The following is an 18,389-nucleotide window of genomic DNA, read 5'->3' as shown; positions in this document are numbered from 1 at the left end:
AATACGCATAAACATTTTGGGAAACACAACCTTTCTTTTCCAGGATGATACAGTTCACAGTTATATTTGCACTGAGTAACACTCATCAAATGAGCAAGACCTATTTCTGTAGCCTACAATGTCAACTTTTAGAATGTTATTCATTAAGGTGTACTCATTGTTGCAATTTATCTGCATATTTCAACCAAAAATCAAGACAAAACAAAATTCCAGAACAAGAATAAAATGAGCAATTAGTGGAGTGGCACTCAGCATGGGGGGGGCATCATGGGGAACATCACCGTTGACAACAGTTGTATAATGTCTTCTATGGCTTTGGTGGAGCTTTGTCAAATCTGAGAAAAATAACCCTGACAATGAAAAAAAGTTATCTTAGGTTCAGCTTGGAGACCACACATTAATAACAGAAAGCCTGAGTTATGAACTTGGGGCGTGGAAGCTCAAGGCATCAAACTGGTCAAACTGGTCAGGTTGTTTTTAGATTTAGGGGATGAGCATTTTTTGATGTGTCAGGAAAGGGATTTTGAACTCAAAGTCGCAGGTAGGTGTAAGGTTTACATTATGTCTTATTCTTGATTGAGGAGATGAATGCATTATACATCATACTCATCATTACCTCTTGTTACCCTTGCGTTGTCTTTTTTCTTTTTTTTTTGCTTCTTGTTTTCGACTCCTTGTCACCTTGCGTAACTGTCAGACACATTAAGTCTTGTCTCACCATGTACCTTTCTCTCTCAGGTGAAACAAATCATGGAGGAGGCAGTAACGAGGAAATTTGTGCATGCAGACAGCAGCCACATCATATCCTTCTGTGGTAAATGTTTTTGCACTGAATGTATTATGATTGCATTGTGCACTGAGCCATGCTCATGATCAATCTTGGACAGGTTGTTCTAAAATGTAGGTTACATGCTCAACCGGGCAACCCGAGGCCTTTTCTGTCAGCTTGAATGTTTAACATTAACTTAAGAATGGGATATGCAGAGGGGTCTAAAGAGGGAGAGGCTAGACAAGGTAGGTAAGAGAGAAATTATGTGATTCAGGGGCATCATTTTGTTTTTGTGTCTATTTCTGCTCAAAATAGTTCTGCCCTTTGTACCTAATTTAGCATCAGACATGCAGCATTAAATAGTCATAGTATTAGTTGTAATGACATTTTTATGTACACTGCAGAATGATGGTTGACATTAAGCTCTGTCACCTCCTGTAAGTTCAGTCCCTATATCCTCACATTACAAATCCATCTTTACAGTCTGTTCAAGCAGTGTAAATCCTAACAAATTATTTTTTATAATGTTATTAGTCATGTAGGCTAACACCCCTCAAAAGTGTTGATGCTAACCAGGAGTGAGGCGTGTGTGATTCACATATTTCATATCCTAGCAACGGTAGATAGTGTTGGCCAGATTTCAGTCTATTTCTACTCGTGCCACCTGTGCTTTCCTTTCACCTGTTTTTTCTTTTTATTACAAAAATGTCACGCCTTGAGGCTCTCACAAAGAGATTATTTTGTGGTCATGTGATAAAAACAAAACTCAAGGGCAAATAAAAGCATTCGATTTCAAAGAGACAAAAACATCAAATATTGACTAATACTCAGTTTGTTGGTGTGTAGCTGTAGTGGAAGCCTGTTTGCTTCATGGACTGAAGCGTCGTATTGCCGGCCTGCTGTGCAGTAACAAGGTTGCAGCACTCTTCATGAAGGTGGCGAAATCCTTTTCACCCGCCGAAGAACTCTGCCACAAGGTCCAGGAGTTGGAACAGCTCATCGAAAACAGGTGAAATGCAAACCTCTGCTTGTGAGAGGCAAGCAACATTAAATCCTTACATGCATTTCCTGTATGTGGTCTAACTTAATGTGCTATAATGTCTGTCCTATATCTGTTCCATTCTAACAATATACACAAACTTCTCATTCATTAGGTTTCCTTCCTGTTTTTCAGCAAGCAGAACAATTCTTCACTGGTTAGCGATCGCAGTCGGCAATCCAAGTTGGCCAACCTCCCTCCTCAGGCGCTGAAACACCTGTGGATCCGAACTGCACTAATGGAGAAGCTCTTGGACAAGATTGTTCTGTATTTAGTGGAGAACTGCAGGTACTATTACAGATTATTTAAGGTGTTTAGAAATCACAATCTGTACACAATCCTCCATTCAAAACCTCAAACTGTCTGTTTCTGTTCCTCTTTATGTGCAATGATGTCATCAGTTTTCATTCTTTTTGAATGTATGCAAAATATTTTCCTGCATTTTCTCATATTGCACACACTGCATGTGAACATCCCATATTATTTGGTTATTTTACAGCTCTTCCTGTTTTTCAAAGTCATTGATGCTAGAGCAACAAGATTTCCTACAATTCTATATTTTTGTGTATTGTTTTCTGCAGCACATTCTATGAGAAAGAAGGCATGCTGATGGATCCTGTGGATGGACCAATTCTTGCATCTCTATTGGGTAGTTATAAACCTCACTAACCTATACTAACACTATAACATAACATTGTACTAACTTTCACTTAATGTAATCAGTGCTGTAATTGAAATTGTTTACACTACTTAAAACTGATTGACCTTATTATACAGTTGGCCCTTGTGCTTTGGAGTACACCAAAGTTAAGACTGCAGACCATTTCTGGACAGACCCATCTGCTGATGAGCTCGTACAGCGGCATCGTATCCACAGTGGCCACTGTCGGCAGGATTCTCCCTCCAGACGACCAGCCCTGGTTAGACAATCAAGGACTTAATTGCCCTTTTTTAAGTAACCAACTATACACTATTATATGTAATATCCGGTGTCTAATCCTTTTTTTTTAATGATGCAGATCCAGAAGAGACAGTCCAGCGGTAGCATGGATGATCGCCCTCTCATGTGGGTGAGGGACTATGTTGAATCACTCCACCAAAACTCCAGAGCCACACTTCTGTTTGGAAAAAACAATGTTCTGGTACAGCCGGTATGTGTTTTTCTTTTTCAGTATATCTTTCATTTTTACAGAAAGAAATGATGAGCCTGTTTTAAGAGAGGTTTGCTTATATTCTGGGAAACTTAGTGTATCTGTTAAATGATTTATATCAACAGTTTTGACTGGTATTACAATAAAATCTGTTGTAATTTGTAAGCTCTTACTTCTGTCTGCAGAGAGATGACATGGAGGCCATCCCAGGCTACCTCTCTCTACATCAAACTGCGGATCTCATGACACTGAAATGGACGCCTAATCAGCTAATGAATGGCAATGTGGGGGAACTCGATTCTGAGAAAAGGTTTGATTGATAGAACTCAGTCTAATAAAAACAAAATCTTATTTTAACACTGGTGAGTCAATATCTTCTCATATTTCTTTCAGTGTTTATTGGGATTATGCTATGACAATTCGTTTGGAGGAGATTGTGTATCTCCACTGTCATCAGCAAGGTACAGAAACCGCCTCCTTTCTTTTCTGTCTGTTACAGTGTTAGTAGATCATTTCAAGAAATGCTGAGGTTTTACAGATGAGTCATGCTGGTTTTTAAAAAATCTTGTTTGAATTCCTATTCTCTAGTGAACAGTGGTGGGACAGTAGTTTTGGTGAGCCAGGATGGGATCCAGAGACCTCCTTTACATTTCCCCAAAGGAGGCCACCTGCTGCAGTTTCTCACCTGCCTGGAGACTGGTCTGCTACCTCATGGACAGCTGGACCCACCACTCTGGAATCAGAGGGGAAAGGTCAGCATGAAGGGAATGGATAATAAAATATTTCCTTTAGCCTTTTTTAAAAAAATTGATCCAATAATGCTACATTTACCAGCATCTTTGATCTGTTGTAACAGTCTTGCTTTATATACTTTGTAGATTCTGCATAAATAAGCACATGTGTTTTCATTTACAGGGAAAGGTTTTCCCCAAATTGCGAAAGAGGAGTCCACACAGCTCATGTGATTCTGTATCAGATAAAGAAGATGATGAAGCAACCGATTATGTGTTTCGGATCCTCTTTCCTGGCAATCAAATGGAGTTCAGTGAGTGTCTTTAATCTTCCTGTTCTGCCTCCCCGAGCTCAGAGATTACAACCCCCTTAATACTTATTTACAGATTTGATCATTTCAGTTTAGATTGATCTGTTTTCCTTGTCAATACATTCAGTATACATTTTACCAATCATTTTTTCTCTTTTATCTGCCACGTTTTCCTGCCTATTTAGTGCCTGTCATTTGTCTGCCACATCTCCATCTCCACCCTCTGACTTGGTTTGTTTATTCCATGTTTTTTTCCCCTTATTATTTGTAGAAATGCAATGTTCAAATCTTTTGGAATTTCATCTGGATTTACTTGCTTATGGTGATAATGGTGGCAGCAGTAATGATAAGGGCTATTTTGCTGTGCAGTGGCTCTAGAGCTGATGGACCAGGGCATGAACATGTGGCAACCGACCCCCAGGAAATCCTCATGCTCTTCCTGCTCACAGAATGGCTCATCTGATGGCTCGCTTCCTAATGGCTGCAATCAAGAAAGGTATTTCCCAGGGACAGGCTCATATCTATATTCAGATTAATCCAATTGACCATGTTTGACATTTTCCTTTTCCACCAGGGCTCCCTTAAAGCTCCTTTGTGACACCATGAAGTACCAGATAATCTCCCGTGCATTCTATGGATGTGAGTACAAACAACTGTAGTTGACTTTAATTTGGGGATCATTTCATTCTTGAATATTAATTATTTGTTACAGTAGTCTCACAGGGAATAATGAAAACTCTGCCTTTCCTCTCCAGGGCTTGCATACTGCCGTCATCTGTCCACAGTTCGGATCCACCTTTCTGCTCTGGTCAACACCACTATTGTTGACCCTGATGTGCCCTGTGATTCTCGGGGGGGCCTCTCTGTGGAGGTCTGGGGCAGGTTCCTCAAGGACAGCTCTGTAAGATTCACACCTAAACTCTTACATCATTTCAGAGCAAGTTGTTAAATAAAAAAATCAAAAACATCTGTCATTCAGGCCTATGAGGAACGTGAGATACACAGGCTTGTGTATTTTGGTGGTGTGGCGCCATCACTACGCAAAGAGGTCTGGCCTTTCCTGTTGGGACACTACCAGTTCAACATGACTGAGAAATCCAGGCTGGAGGTATTTCTACATGTTGTCAGATGTACTGTGTAAAATACATGTGCACAAGCTGGGGTGTGCCATACTGTTTATTTACGGAAGGTTTCTATTTCAGATTGATGAACAGATGCGCATCATGTATGAGCAGACTATGAAGGAGTGGCGGGGCTGTGAGGCCATTGTCCGTCAGAGGGAGAGAGAGAAACATGCCGAGGCCATCGCCAGATGTTCATCCGGAGCCAGTGTGGAAAGAGGACCAGTACAGCGGGACTCCACCATCAGTACAGATGCAAGTTTTCCATTTAAACATATAAAATTTGTAGCGTTACGTAACCATTACCACAACATACAAAACAGAAAAAGGGAACTACTAATAGTAATATGAGTAAATGTCTAAGCAACTGAGAAGTTCTGCTTTTCTGACGTTGTGTGATGCTTTTTCCCACTCCAGTCGTCAATAAGTAGCAGTTCAGATCATCACAATACCAACTCTCAAAGTGATTCCAGCAGTAGCACTCAGGTAGTTTCTCATGAACAACAATAACTGTTAGTCACCAGTGTTTTTTGCATGTTTTAGCCCAATTAGTACGACTTATTTACGATTTACAATCATGTAATAAACTTTTCATCTTGATTCCCTATTAATTGTAAGACGCCATTAAATGAACATGCATACAACAAGTGTACAGTGACAGTTAATATTTTTGATATTATTGCCAAAGATCTGATGGTGCCGTACAGGTCATGCCTATATCTGATCATTCATAGTTTGCTACCAAAGCAGTCAATAAAACCGGAAGGATAAAACATTATGTAAAAAGTTTTGTTGTTTCTTGCATCAAAAACTTGATTGCAGCTACCTATCAGCAGCCAGCTATCAAATCTCAGTTTTGAATTCAGTACGAGCAAGAATGCAAAGCAGTCTGTATTTGCATGACCATTCGTTGTGATGGTTTACAGAGTATGTAATGCTATTTTAAAGAGAAAAGTTATTGTCATATATAAATGAAATAAAAGTGATGGAAAATGTATGTCATTTGTGGTTAATGGGCTAACACATACAAAGCCACTGGTGTGATTCTTCATCATTAAGCAGTTTTATTACAATAAGATTCAAAATGTCATCACTTTCCTTTGTTTACCAGGTGTTTGCATCGGTTGAGGCGATGGATCAGACTGAGACTGAGCCCAGGACTGAGGAAGAGGATATACAGCACAGTAGTCCAGTGAAGGACAAACAAAAAGGCACCACAGACTCTCCCTCCTCCAACCCATCCTCCCTAGATCTGTCAAATCTACCTACAGGTTCAGACAGCAGCCCTCTTTTAACTGACTCAGCTGTTGGATATACAACATCTCAGCAATCAGCAGAAGCATCAAAAGTATTGAATGAGGAAACTACAGCTGGATCACAGGCAGGGGAGGAGGAAGCACTTGACTCAGTAGCAGAGGACAAAGCTTCAGAGACAGAGAGGATGGAGACAATCTCAGAAAGCGATGCGGGTGAGGACTCTGGAATCAGTAAGTCACAAGAGGTATCTGAGGCGGAAGAAAAACCTGAAGTAGTACAAAAGGATACAACATCAAATGCCCAATCTGAAGTTTCAAAAGCAGTAGATGCAAATATGAATTTGAGATCCGCTCCAGGGAACACTAATGTTCTTAAACTAGAAACAGAGATTCATAATGAGTATTTCCAAGCACCTCCACTCGGGCAGACCTTGACTTTTCAAGCACAAAAGAGCAAAGATCAGCAAATGGACTCATTTTGTCTGCTCACAGACACTAATCCACCCATTCAGAAAAAGCCAGAGACTTCTGAGAAAACACAAACAGCATCTGAAAGAATCCTGTCAGAAATAGTCATGGTCTGTACCACAGGGTCAGAAAGAAAGGATGCTGAAGTAACAGTTTCTGACTTGGCTGAAACCAAAAAAGACAAAGCTGCAGAAATTCCATTTGAGAAGCCTGGTTCAAATTCACCTGTCAGACAAGTACTGAATGCTCTTCAGTCAGCGTCGAGAGGGAGCCTTACATTATCGTCCCACTCTAGACAGTCTCCAGATATGGTAGACTCCGATGACTCTCCTTCTGCCTTAGAAATGGAGGACATTCCTGCAGGGATAACATGTTTGACATCTGAGGATATTAAGGCTAGGCCTTTGGCCGGTCTTGCTGCACCCCCTGTCTTGCTGGCTCAGAGAGAGAAAATGGGATCTGAGGACCTTGTCCTAGATCACCATCTGGACACAGCTTGTAACACCAGTCCTGAGGGCACAGACCTGGGCCTTTCTGAAGAGGAGCCAGAGATGGAGAATGTGCTTACTGCACCAGAGTCTGCAGAAGCCGGAGGAGACTCCAAACAAGACAAATCCTCAGATGAACAAACATATTCTGTAAGTATTACACATGATAAACAGACATGCTCCTTGTTTTAATCATAAACATATACTAACAGACTTCACTGTTTTGGTAGCAAGAAACATTGGACATGTACTTGATCAACTTACATCGTATTGACAAAGACGTCCGGCGTTGTGACAGAACATATTGGTACTTCACTCCTGAGAACCTGGAGAAGCTACGTAACATCATGTGCAGGTGAACAGGTTTGATGTATCACACTATTTTGTGTGAATTATTTATGAATTTTGGTTCAACCCAAAAGCTTAAACAAAACACAAAACACAAAACAGTTAAAATCTGATTGTCTTTGTAGTTACGTGTGGCAACATCTGGATGTCGGTTATGTCCAGGGTATGTGTGATCTGCTGGCTCCCCTTCTGGTTATCCTAGATGATGGTCAGTGAAACTCTCTTTAAGTGCAAACTGCATTGATATCGGCTTTGCCTAAATGCACATTAATAGCTGAATTGTGTGTGTGCTTCCCAGAGGTCATGGCATTTAGCTGCTTCACTGAACTGATGAAGAGAATGAACCAGAATTTTCCTCACGGACGTGCCATGGACTCTCACTTTGCCAATATGCGCTCTCTTATCCAGGTATGTACTTGTAGTACGTGCACACACATGCATACGTGCACAAATAAGCTGTAGTGCAATGATGAAACTTTATCTTTACACTAACTAGATCCTGGACTCTGAGCTATTTGAACTAATGCAGCAGAATGGAGACTATACCCACTTCTACTTCTGCTATCGTTGGTTCCTACTGGACTTCAAAAGAGGTGATAGAAAATGCAGGCATCATGATATTTGCTCGAATTGTCCATTGAAATATACTTTGACATGATATAGATCACAATCTGATTTATTGCTGTTTTCAGAAATGGTGTATGATGACGTGTTCTCCGTTTGGGAAACTATCTGGGCGGCCAAGTATACATCCTCTGAGCACTTCGTGCTCTTCATCGCGCTGGCCCTTGTGGAGATGTACAGGGACATCATCCTAGAAAATAACATGGACTTCACAGACATCATCAAGTTCTTCAATGGTAAGGTTATAAAATACAAATGCTGCAATATTATGGACACTGTGGAAAAAAACAATTTCTAATTACCAGAATGTATTCATTGTTACACCAGGCTAATGTACAATAATACATATAGCATATGTACATATACTACTATATATCAGTTAAAGCAAAGTTAACCAGTTTGTTAGGATGATTTTAGCTATGATAATGCAGGACCATTCCCAAAAAGGGGAAAGAACATTGCTATAATGGTACATTTAAAAAGAAAAGTGTTCTTGTTAATAGAACTTAGAATAGAATTCACTCAGTATTAAGGAAAAACAAGAAATTAAATTACTCAGCAATTGACCTCATGTAAGTCACAGTGGTTTGCAAATTCTCTTCTCAGAAATGGCAGAGCGGCACAACGTCCCTCACGTCCTGATGATGGCTCGAGACTTGGTCCAAAAAGTTCAGACACTCATAGAAAACAAGTGATCGGGTATCCTGCTGTTTATCTGCCATTGGTTCTTTGTGCTAAATTGTTTGAAAGATACTGACACAACCACATAATTAATGGTCATGCATTAAAGAAGAAAAGAATCAGTGTTTATGAAAAGCAGTAACTGGTAAATGCTGAAATGATTATTCTAAGATAGTTACTAGCAACTTATTTCCAGTTGCTCCTGTCTATATTCAGGAGATGCAATTATTGCCAGTACATTTATTTTCAAAGTGTTATTGTTCACCTAGTGAATGTACCCTTGTTGAAACCGCTTCAGGATGTTATTTATTTTGCCTTAAATTTTGCTATTTTTTCAGGGATACAGCAACCAAATTCTTCACTGCATTGTTATTCTACATGGTTGATTTTGTTCAGTTATACTTAACATACTCATACAAATTGTGACACACTTGAATATATTTTCAGTATTTATTTATTTTTTTGCTGGAGTTGTAGCTACTATGGTCGAACGTCATTAGATACCAAGTGTTTTAATTTATAGTACCTGGCTATACTAGATTTTCTGGTTTTGTAAACATTTGAGGTATTACTAACCAATCAGGGCTTGGTCAGTGCTAGGTTGTGTCCAAGTAGCACCCATGGTCACTGGCTTGCTTGTCAAGTAGCCATTTTGAGGGCCGCTTATGGCCTCCTTGAGGCTTAATGGCCTCTTTTCTGCATCTGCCTCTGACACACACAAGCTTGCAGGAAACCAAGACCAAATCTTGTCAACTCTGTGCAGTCTAGCATGCACATAGTTTGCATATACAGTATCACCATTTCCTCCGATGCTCGACCAAGTTCTCATACTGTGTGCTCCTCCTATCTCTATGTATGTATACGGTGTCATTTGAGCTGCTTCATGTCATCCTTTCCTTTGTTTTTGAGTGGATGCCAGTTTCTGGAGTCAACTCACTGTTCAGATGCTTAATGCAGACATTCTGTACATTTTCCTTCTCTTAAACAACACAGTGCTGCTTAAGCTGAAGAATTCAGCTTTCCTTCCTCACAACTTTCAAGACAGAAACAGATAGTGTTTCCTTGCAGCATTGTTAGAGCTGCAGTGATGGTTCATCTTTGAGCTAGTGGTGAACTCAAAGGGGCATACAGTTAAAGCAGTGTGCTTCCTTTGCACTCTGTACTCGACCTCAAGATCAGTTTTAACAGATTTCTGCCTCTGTCTTGCTCTGCTGATCTTTGTTGCCTTGTCTTAAACACACTCTAGTTATTTGTTCCTGTGTGTAGAACTTTTGGCGACCAGTCTTACAGTAATTGTTCTCGGAGTGATTTCATTTCTCTTCCCTATTACCTCAAGATCCACATGTTCATACCTGTTGATAAGGAGCTCTGCTTGGTAACCACTTAACCTTATGACTTGTCTTATTTCTCATTCTACATCTTCCTCAGTTACAAGTTGTTTTCAGTAGAGCTACTGTGCACCCAGGAAGTACTCTTCATCTTGACAGGTTTACACCATTAACTCCTCACTTTTGAAAGTTTACTTGTGTAGTTCTGACTACCTTACTACTACTTCTGTATTACAGTGCTGACTTAGAAAATGTGGACCTTGCCTTGAACATCAACTCATTACATTTAGAGGCTCAGTTCAGTGGTAGCTAGTCAGTGATTTGTAGTCATGCAGATACTTTTTGCTTTATGTGCATACGTTTTGAGATAAACACTAGTGAATCTAACCAAATACAGTGGAAGAGGATGATATTTCATTCATCTTTATGTGCTGAAAAATAATCCGTAAAACAGAAATCATGGCCTGGAAACATTATTGTTTGATAACGAACAGTTTAAACTGAGATTTTTCATGGGTTGTATAAATCCAATGAAATCTACAAAAATTCTAGCGATCTCAAAATCTCAGCAGATAAAAACAAAACTATCTACATGGCTCAATATCAGTCAGAAAATATTTGATTGGTGCCAATCTCACTTATAAAACAGCCGAAACACACTCATGTTTGGTTCACTGTGGCTAAAATTCCAGTTTTTGATATCACTGCTAGCGTGTCTCCATATGGTCTTCTAAAACATGCCCGAGTATTGCTGTTTGTGTATTGGTGTGTTTGTTGTCAGAAGATTTACTGTATACAATGTGTTTAAGACCATTGTACAAAAAAAACTAACCAAGCTATTACATATTTAATAAATGCAATACAATGTCTGTATATGGGCTTTATCTGATTATTATGAACAGAAAGATTAAAAAAATGTCAATGGAAATAAATATATTTTTATTTTTTTCTGTCCTTTCAAATTGTCCCCTGGTATAATTAATTTATTGTGTATTAAAATATTATATTTTGCATTCCATGTCCCTTGTGTATGTTTCCATAACAGCTTTACACACAACACACACCAGCCTTAAACTACCTCATGTAAAAGTAAAATGTGAGAATATAAATTTATATGCTGCAATGCATTACATTATTCTAACTTTAGTGTTATATAACAGATTGGGGTATCCCAATCAGTATAGCTATAGCTTATGTAGTATTAGTTTAATGTTCAGTTAATTAATTTGAATATCTACTAACTTGAATTTGCATGGAATCATAAGTATTGTAATGATCTATTAAAACTATGTTTGAGGTCAATGAAAGTAAACACTCACAGTAAAAGTTTGCATTTTATTGGTAAAGAAAAAAAACCCAGATGCATACAAATCAAAGTCCACTTACAGGCCACCTCAGTCAGAGGCTCACACATTAAAAAAATAATCTGACAGGTGAGACTCACAGTCAACATGTGTCACTACTCTAAAAAGCTCACTAATTTTACAATGTTTTGAGTCATAGGATATTGATAAGTTTCACAGGTTCTTAAATTGGCGGTTCAAAAAACTTCATCTTTATAGAACTTCCATACAAGACTACAGATATGACACACACAAAAAAAGGGAAAATTTTGTAAAAATTTAAGAAGCAGTATGACATTTTGTCTGATAGCTGCAGAACTGTGTAATTCATTTTGGACAATATAACATTACTTGTTTGTAATGGTTTCTGTCAACGTTTGACATCAGATTTCTTTATAAAAGACACCTCTAATGTGTTATAAAATAATCCAATACAGTTAGTTCACTTAGGAGAGAAAAATCAACATACCTGCTTCCACATAACACATATGGGTGTTTGAAAAACAATATTAAGGCTGAGGGGAGGAGCACAGGATCCTGACCATGGAATGTATGTATGAAATAAAAGTGTATCCTACGCTGAGGCCTGGGGTTTAAAAAAAAAAAACAATTACAAAAGCTTTCCCCCAATTCCTCTATACGTGATGAGCCTTTCTACCGATAATGACGTGGCGGTGGGCTATGGTGCTGTGGCGGATGCCTCCTAGAGGGTGGACTATGGCGCGACATAGCATGGCGTGGAGGCGACTGGTAGCGCGGAGGGGGAGATCCTCTGTTATGGTAGGGAGGTGAATAGCGACCCCGGGATCTGGAGCGGGAACGTGACCGACCCCAGCTGGGAGTGCCTCTCTCCTCATAGACGCGGATGTATGCAGTCTCGCCCTGCAAAAAGGAGAAGAATTACATTTCTTACTGTAACAATCTAAAAGGGTAAGGGACAATTAAATCATCATCATCGCTAACACTCACTTGATGTGAACGGAACTCGGTCCGATCCAGTCTGCGGAGTGCGTACTCCATGTCCTCTCTACGGAGAAATTCCACCACACCTTCTCCATCTCTCTGCACGTCTGCAAAACAAACATCTCCTGCCTCGCGCATATGATCCTTGAGATCCTGCCAGCTCCCAGTTGGTGGTAACCCTGGAATGGGGGGAAAAAAAAGACAAGTGTGATGGGGATAAAAACTTTCTCACCTGGCACTCTAAACCTAAAATCACTGCCGGGACACATTTTTATCAAGTCTGATCTTTACACTAACTGAAGTATAAAAGATAAAAAGAGAAGTTTTCTATCATAGCTTTCAATTATGATTTAACCTTTGTGCCGTACTAATCTACTCCATCAGTTTAGTCATTTAGTAGATCAATTGATTAGTTGATGGATTGAAAATTACTATTAATATTATGTTAATAAATTATTAGTCAATTATAAGTCATTTTCAAGCAATTATGCCAAAACTTTCAGCTCCGTGTTTGTGAAAATGTGCCAATTTTCTAAATATATTTCTAGACACATTTTGACTGTTGGTCTGACAAAACAAGACATTTAAAAACATGTCACCTTGGGCTTTAGGAAATTGTGACGTGATTTTCCACTATTGTGTAACAATGATTTAACTGTAAATAACATATTTATTGATTTAAAATGATCATTACCCTCAGCCTGAGTTTGGTGTGTAAAAAGGAACAAGAGCAATCATTTTAGTAATCCTACACTGAATTCATTCAAACAATCATTTATTTAAGCTTAAAAGATCTACATTCTTTTGCTCTTTGGGACTTGTAGATCTTCAACGGTATTCTTTTTAATCATTGACTTTTGTCTGCCAGAGCAGTTACTCATTATTATAGCTTATAACTCAGAGTTAGACTGTCCAATTGGGCAGACACCTTAACTGTCAAATGGGAGAATGAGTACAGATTTTACTTTTTTAACTCTGAGTATACTCTCCACCCACTTGCCCACTCAATTCTCAGGTTTTTTTCCTCGTGCTGACTTTGAGAGTTAAGACAATCTAATTTTTGCAGGTATAAAAAGGCGTGAAATAAGACAATTTAAATTAAACTACTTGGGTGAATGTTTCAGAGAGCTCCAGTATTTTTATATCATAACTGTGTTTTTGATAAGTGTAACAGTGTTGCACTTCTGATCTCATATAACCGGTCAAGCCAGACAGCTACATATACCTCAGACATTAAAGGGGTTGGTCTAAGATGAGCCCAATTCAAACAGCTTGTATAAACATGAGATAAATGTAGCACACAGCAATTAATTCATGATATACAATGACAAAATTACACCTACCAGTCACTATAGTCGGTGTTTTGGGATTATGCAGCCAACATGACCGGTTTCAGTAAACTGTTTTGTTTTTCATGACTTAAGGAGCTGACTTGACCTCATCCACTTAGTCCCCTTCACCTCCAGTCCGCCATGACAGAGAGAAACATATCTGCCTACGACTCATGACGTCCATCTACTAGTCCCCTTGTCCTCCAGTCCACCATGAGAGAGAGAGTGAGAGAAACATATCTGCCTACGACTCATGACGTCCATCTACCATTCCTTTGTCCTCCAGTCCGCCATGAGAGGGAACGAGAGAGAAACACTTCTGCCTATGACTCTTAGGTCCACTTTCCTATCAGTCCCCTTGACCTCCAGGACGACGTGAAAGAGAGAAAAATATTAACTGGCTATGACCCATGACGTCCACCTACCAGTCACTATGACCCGGAATTCAGATCTTCGAGTTGGGGGTCCAAACCTTCCCCTAGGTCCTCCTCCTCCACCTCCTCCTCCTCCTCCTCCACCACCACCACCTCCCATAGGCCCAAATTTAGCACCAGAGGATCGAGGATACTCTACACGCAGCTTGGAGTCTCCATAACCATATCCATTCCTTCCATAGACAGCATCATCTGCATCCCTAAGAGAAGAGAGCAAAGAACTCCTTACCAAAGTACGCCTGTTTCACTACGGGACATAGACCTGGAAATGTCGTCTCCATCCATTCCCTGCTGGCAGTCACTTGAGATGATATATATAGATATGGTATCCAACAAGGGGAATGTGATTCGACTTGCCAAAGACCATCCCAAAAACTCACCGTGGGTCTTCAAATCGGACAAAGGCAAAAGGGATAGTGCCTCGATTGTTCTTCAATTCAATATCCCGGATTTTTCCATATTTGTAGAAGAGATCCTCAATGTCTCTCTCCTGGACATCCATGGGAAGATTCCCCACATAGATCCGGCCATCCGACATGGTGGTTCAGTGAGTGGCACTGCTGACACAGAATGGGGGCACCTGCAGACTTTAAGATCACTTCTTGTTTTTCACAATTAGCTGTAGAAGTAGTCCTTATCCTAATCCTAGTTCCAATCCAAAACTTAGTCCAGCCGCCTCCAATTCCTTAATTTAGACAAAAATAAAACTCTAAACCAGGGATTCAGCCATGATAGTAGTAAATGATGAGCTCATGACAAATGGCACAGGATCCCGGATCCAAGCCTGAAAGCTTCAAAACACATGATAAATGAAGGTAAAACAATCTGAATAAATGATTACAGTATTATGCTGCTTGACATGATGAGGATTGTGTGAAGAAATTGTACTGAGGAATACATTTGAGTAACATTTATTCCTGCTTCAACACATATTGCTTCGTCCAGTGTGTGTTTGTGTGCAGACATCGATATGTACAGATGGTTGAAAAATTTAAGGAAAGGCCAAGACATTTTGACAGCTCTCCAAAACCTCCCATAGAGATTCAGATGGATTGTGATTATAAATGGCTCACATCATTTTCATACTATATTAAAAGTGCAGTGTGTAGAGTTTAATGCCATCTAGCAGTGAGGTCGCAGATTGCAACAAAACTGAATATTACCCCCTCCCCTCTAAGCCTGTAGGAGAACCTGTGGTGGCCATGAAATGCATGAGAAATGATAAAAGGCCCTTTCTAGAGCCAGTGTTTGGTTTGTCCATTCTGGGCTACAGTAGAAACAAAGCAGTACAACATGGCGATCTCTGTGGAAGACAACTGGCTCCCTGTGTAGACACAAACAGCTCATTCTAAGGTAACAAAAAATGCATGAATTGAAACTTACTTATGAACCTGTTCGGCTAGATGCCACCCAACCCTACAACACTGCACCTTTAAACTAGCCTGTCATGTCCTATGTGAAGGCATCTACATTTAATATGGTACTCCACTCTTTTTGATCTAGTTTTTCCTTTATTTTGCCTCCTGTGTTTATATTAACTTAGATCAGAATGATGGTCAAGTAAATCATAGACATGTACCATCTATTTAAAAATGAAGGCTCTAAATCTGCAACAAAATGTTCAAAAACAATGCAACACAACATCAACACTACAGCCTCCAGTATGTCAACAGCTTTTAGTCAACGCATATCTGATAATATCCCTGATTAAATAAACATTTTAACTTCAATCGGTTTGCAGATGTTTCTATTTTTTCCTCCCATTCGCATAGCACACATCGTAATATGATAAGATAATATTAATAGGAGTAAACGCACACAAAGAGAGACATTTACCTTGAATAACAATAAAATAACATTGGATCAATTCAGTACGTTTCGCTGATTATGGAAACTCGCAAAGGTTACGGTAATGAAAACATTGAAAGGTTAAACTTCAACCGACCGATCCTGTTATCTCTGTAAGATGAGCGCTGATGTTGGCGGATTGATAAGACATTTTAATAATTACTTTAGTTAGAATTATACAGGCTCCTGAGACACACTCATTATAATAAACGTTGTGTGCTTGCAAACGAAGGCAAACCCGTTATACGACTTTAAACATTTGCCTCGACAGGCAGAAGGTTTCTATATATCGAAGCTAAGCTAAACTAGCCACCAGTTACCCAGCTAACGTAGATTGCTGTAAACGATTACCATTACAAGCAGCTAATGTAGTCTGCATATTTTTTACAGCACCCATACGGCAGAAAATAGTGTAACTTCACGGTGTAGCTTGGCATTAGAGGCTTGAGTGTGACCGCCGTCTTAAAGCATGTTACAATAACAGGACACAGGTCGGTCTCTTTGTTGATAATGTAAGGTCAGCTAGCAGAGCTAAGCTAATGCACCAATGTTTCTCACAATCGAAGATACGAATAACTAGGCTGTGATCACTAAGTACGTGCAATAAACAACACTTAAATTAACAGAAGTGTGCGATTACCTTCTGAGGCAAGTTAGAGCACCTTCTTTTGTAGGTCTTACGCTACCAGTTGGCACGCTGTGCTGCTTCCGTGTTGGTTAGCAACATTAGCAAGAAACTCGGTGGCTTCTTCTTCCCATTTCCGGCAGGTAGTTGTCACAGTTAGCTCAGTGCTGCCCCCCGCTGGACTATAGAAAAATGCAGCAAGCCAGAACAGGCCCTGATGGTTTTCATTTTAGACTGGAGCCCCTCAAAAAAGTGCTACATCACAGTGCCCATGGTTAAGCAACCAGGTGAGGCAAAAACGTGATATCCCATTTAATTGTCCTTCATAGTGTATCTGGAGTAACAGTGTCTCTATCAGTTAGTGTAAATGTGACTTTATTCAGTCAACAGATTCCCTACCTCTAGTTTATTCCATATAATGTTTTTTTTTCATTGTGTCTTTGCACACCTTTTTCCAAAGGCCATGTGGTACTTCCTCTTTACACTCTAATGGCTCCATCCTGTCCTTTTGATTTTCAGTGAAGGTTACAGGAATGGGGTCTCTGGGAGGGTTATACAACCAATTATATAAAACTCTCTTGAAGCTGAAGGCACTGTCACTATTAGATAAGGAAACATATGGGAGTCTGCTCCAGTGGTGGAAAGAAACAATTTTAAGGTACTTGAGTTTTTCTATATTATGATAATTTATACTTCCATTTCAGTATATTTCCGTACATATTGTACTCTCTACTTTACAAGGCTATATTTTTTGACAGTTTTGGTTACTTTTCAGATGAAAATTTGAAAAAATAGATAATATACCAAGCTTTTAATACACAATTAATACACAACATCCAAACAACCTTGGATGTTGGATGTCCAACAAAAACTAATGTATAGTCAGGGTCACATTTCAGATGTCTATGAGTTGTAAAAGCTCCACCAAATACTGATTTTTCCCTCTAAACTTCTCACATTGTTCAATTTCAATAAATGCTGAAATTAGACAAAAATTCCCAAAACTGGAAACACATTTGTTTATCAGAAGTTTGTTTTTTCTTCTTTCCTCAAAGGAAAAGAGGCAGAGCAAGAAACACCTGGTGCTGTGACCTGGAGGCAGACATGAAGAGAACTGGCCATACACGGGGACAGCTGGAGAAACTGGACCATGACCAGCATGTCTGGAGAGCATTTGTTGGCAGCGTATGCCCAATTCGGTCACTGGCTTTATTTTAGTAAGTAATATAAAGTAGTACAAACTAGCTCCATCAGCAGCAGTTACAACAGTAACATGCTGCTGATGCCCCAGTATTACAAATATAATCATGTTTTATTATATCAATCAAAGGTACAAAATTAGTACTTTTACGTTAATACTTTCGGTGCATTTTGCTGCTGATACTTACTTAGAGAGTTGAATAAGAACCATATGATAACTGTTAACACAATGCAGGTAACATATATTGCAAATTCAAAGGTGCTGCAAATTAAGAGATGCCAAACTCTCGGATAAACTGGACAAAATACCACAGACATTGGTATATAGAG

The 18,389-nt window shown here is 39.4% G+C and overlaps 2 protein-coding genes across 6 annotated transcripts; one reads left to right on the top strand and one right to left on the bottom strand.

Annotated features, from left to right (window-relative positions):
• The first annotated feature begins 738 nt into the window (after positions 1 to 738).
• Positions 739 to 9,001, top strand: sgsm1b (small G protein signaling modulator 1b). Its single transcript, XM_053339997.1, has 24 exons — positions 739 to 814; positions 1,616 to 1,778; positions 1,944 to 2,096; positions 2,390 to 2,457; positions 2,586 to 2,728; positions 2,828 to 2,959; positions 3,145 to 3,269; positions 3,353 to 3,420; positions 3,548 to 3,711; positions 3,875 to 4,004; positions 4,371 to 4,497; positions 4,576 to 4,640; positions 4,757 to 4,902; positions 4,981 to 5,109; positions 5,204 to 5,377; positions 5,540 to 5,608; positions 6,234 to 6,921; positions 6,985 to 7,484; positions 7,565 to 7,689; positions 7,808 to 7,890; positions 7,981 to 8,090; positions 8,179 to 8,275; positions 8,375 to 8,542; positions 8,913 to 9,001. The coding sequence occupies exons 1-24, from the start codon at positions 751 to 753 to the stop codon at positions 8,999 to 9,001; spliced, it is 3,780 nt and encodes a 1,259-aa protein (XP_053195972.1). The 5' UTR covers positions 739 to 750.
• Positions 9,002 to 11,637: 2,636 nt separating this feature from the next.
• Positions 11,638 to 16,960, bottom strand: srsf9 (serine and arginine rich splicing factor 9). Of its 5 annotated transcripts, none has more exons than XM_053340335.1 (5): positions 16,875 to 16,960; positions 14,767 to 15,177; positions 14,378 to 14,586; positions 12,628 to 12,800; positions 11,638 to 12,540 (listed from the first exon to the last, which is right to left on the bottom strand). In XM_053340335.1, the coding sequence occupies exons 2-5, from the start codon at positions 14,922 to 14,924 to the stop codon at positions 12,313 to 12,315; spliced, it is 768 nt and encodes a 255-aa protein (XP_053196310.1). In that variant the 5' UTR covers positions 14,925 to 15,177; positions 16,875 to 16,960; the 3' UTR covers positions 11,638 to 12,312. The 5 variants fall into 5 exon arrangements, with proteins under 5 accessions (XP_053196310.1, XP_053196312.1, XP_053196313.1 ...); XM_053340337.1 differs by having other exon boundaries at positions 14,767 to 14,966; XM_053340338.1 differs by having other exon boundaries at positions 14,767 to 14,946.
• Positions 16,961 to 18,389: the final 1,429 nt, after the last annotated feature.

The sequence above is a fragment of the Scomber japonicus genome, chromosome 19, assembly GCF_027409825.1.
Source record: "Scomber japonicus isolate fScoJap1 chromosome 19, fScoJap1.pri, whole genome shotgun sequence".
Lineage (NCBI taxonomy): Eukaryota > Metazoa > Chordata > Actinopteri > Scombriformes > Scombridae > Scomber > Scomber japonicus.
Note: the sequence above shows the minus strand (reverse complement) of the source record. Positions and strands in the feature narration are given on the sequence as shown.

What these genes read in the sequence shown, in the direction of transcription:
- sgsm1b (XM_053339997.1), top strand. Translation starts at nt 751, where the DNA reads ATGGAGGAGGCAGTAACGAGGAAATTTGTGCATGCAGACAGCAGCCAC. An exon ending in ACAATGTTCTGGTACAGCCG is followed by an intron (nt 2,960 to 3,144) that starts GTATGTGTTTTT and finishes TTCTGTCTGCAG; the next exon opens with AGAGATGACATGGAGGCCAT. An exon ending in ATTCCAGCAGTAGCACTCAG is followed by an intron (nt 5,609 to 6,233) that starts GTAGTTTCTCAT and finishes TTTGTTTACCAG; the next exon opens with GTGTTTGCATCGGTTGAGGC.
- srsf9 (XM_053340335.1), bottom strand. Translation starts at nt 14,924, where the DNA reads ATGTCGGATGGCCGGATCTATGTGGGGAATCTTCCCATGGATGTCCAG. An exon ending in ATTCCGGGTCATAGTGACTG is followed by an intron (nt 12,801 to 14,377) that starts GTAGGTGGACGT and finishes CCCCCATTCCAG; the next exon opens with GGTTACCACCAACTGGGAGC. An exon ending in CCGAGTTCCGTTCACATCAA is followed by an intron (nt 12,541 to 12,627) that starts GTGAGTGTTAGC and finishes TCCTTTTTGCAG; the next exon opens with GGCGAGACTGCATACATCCG.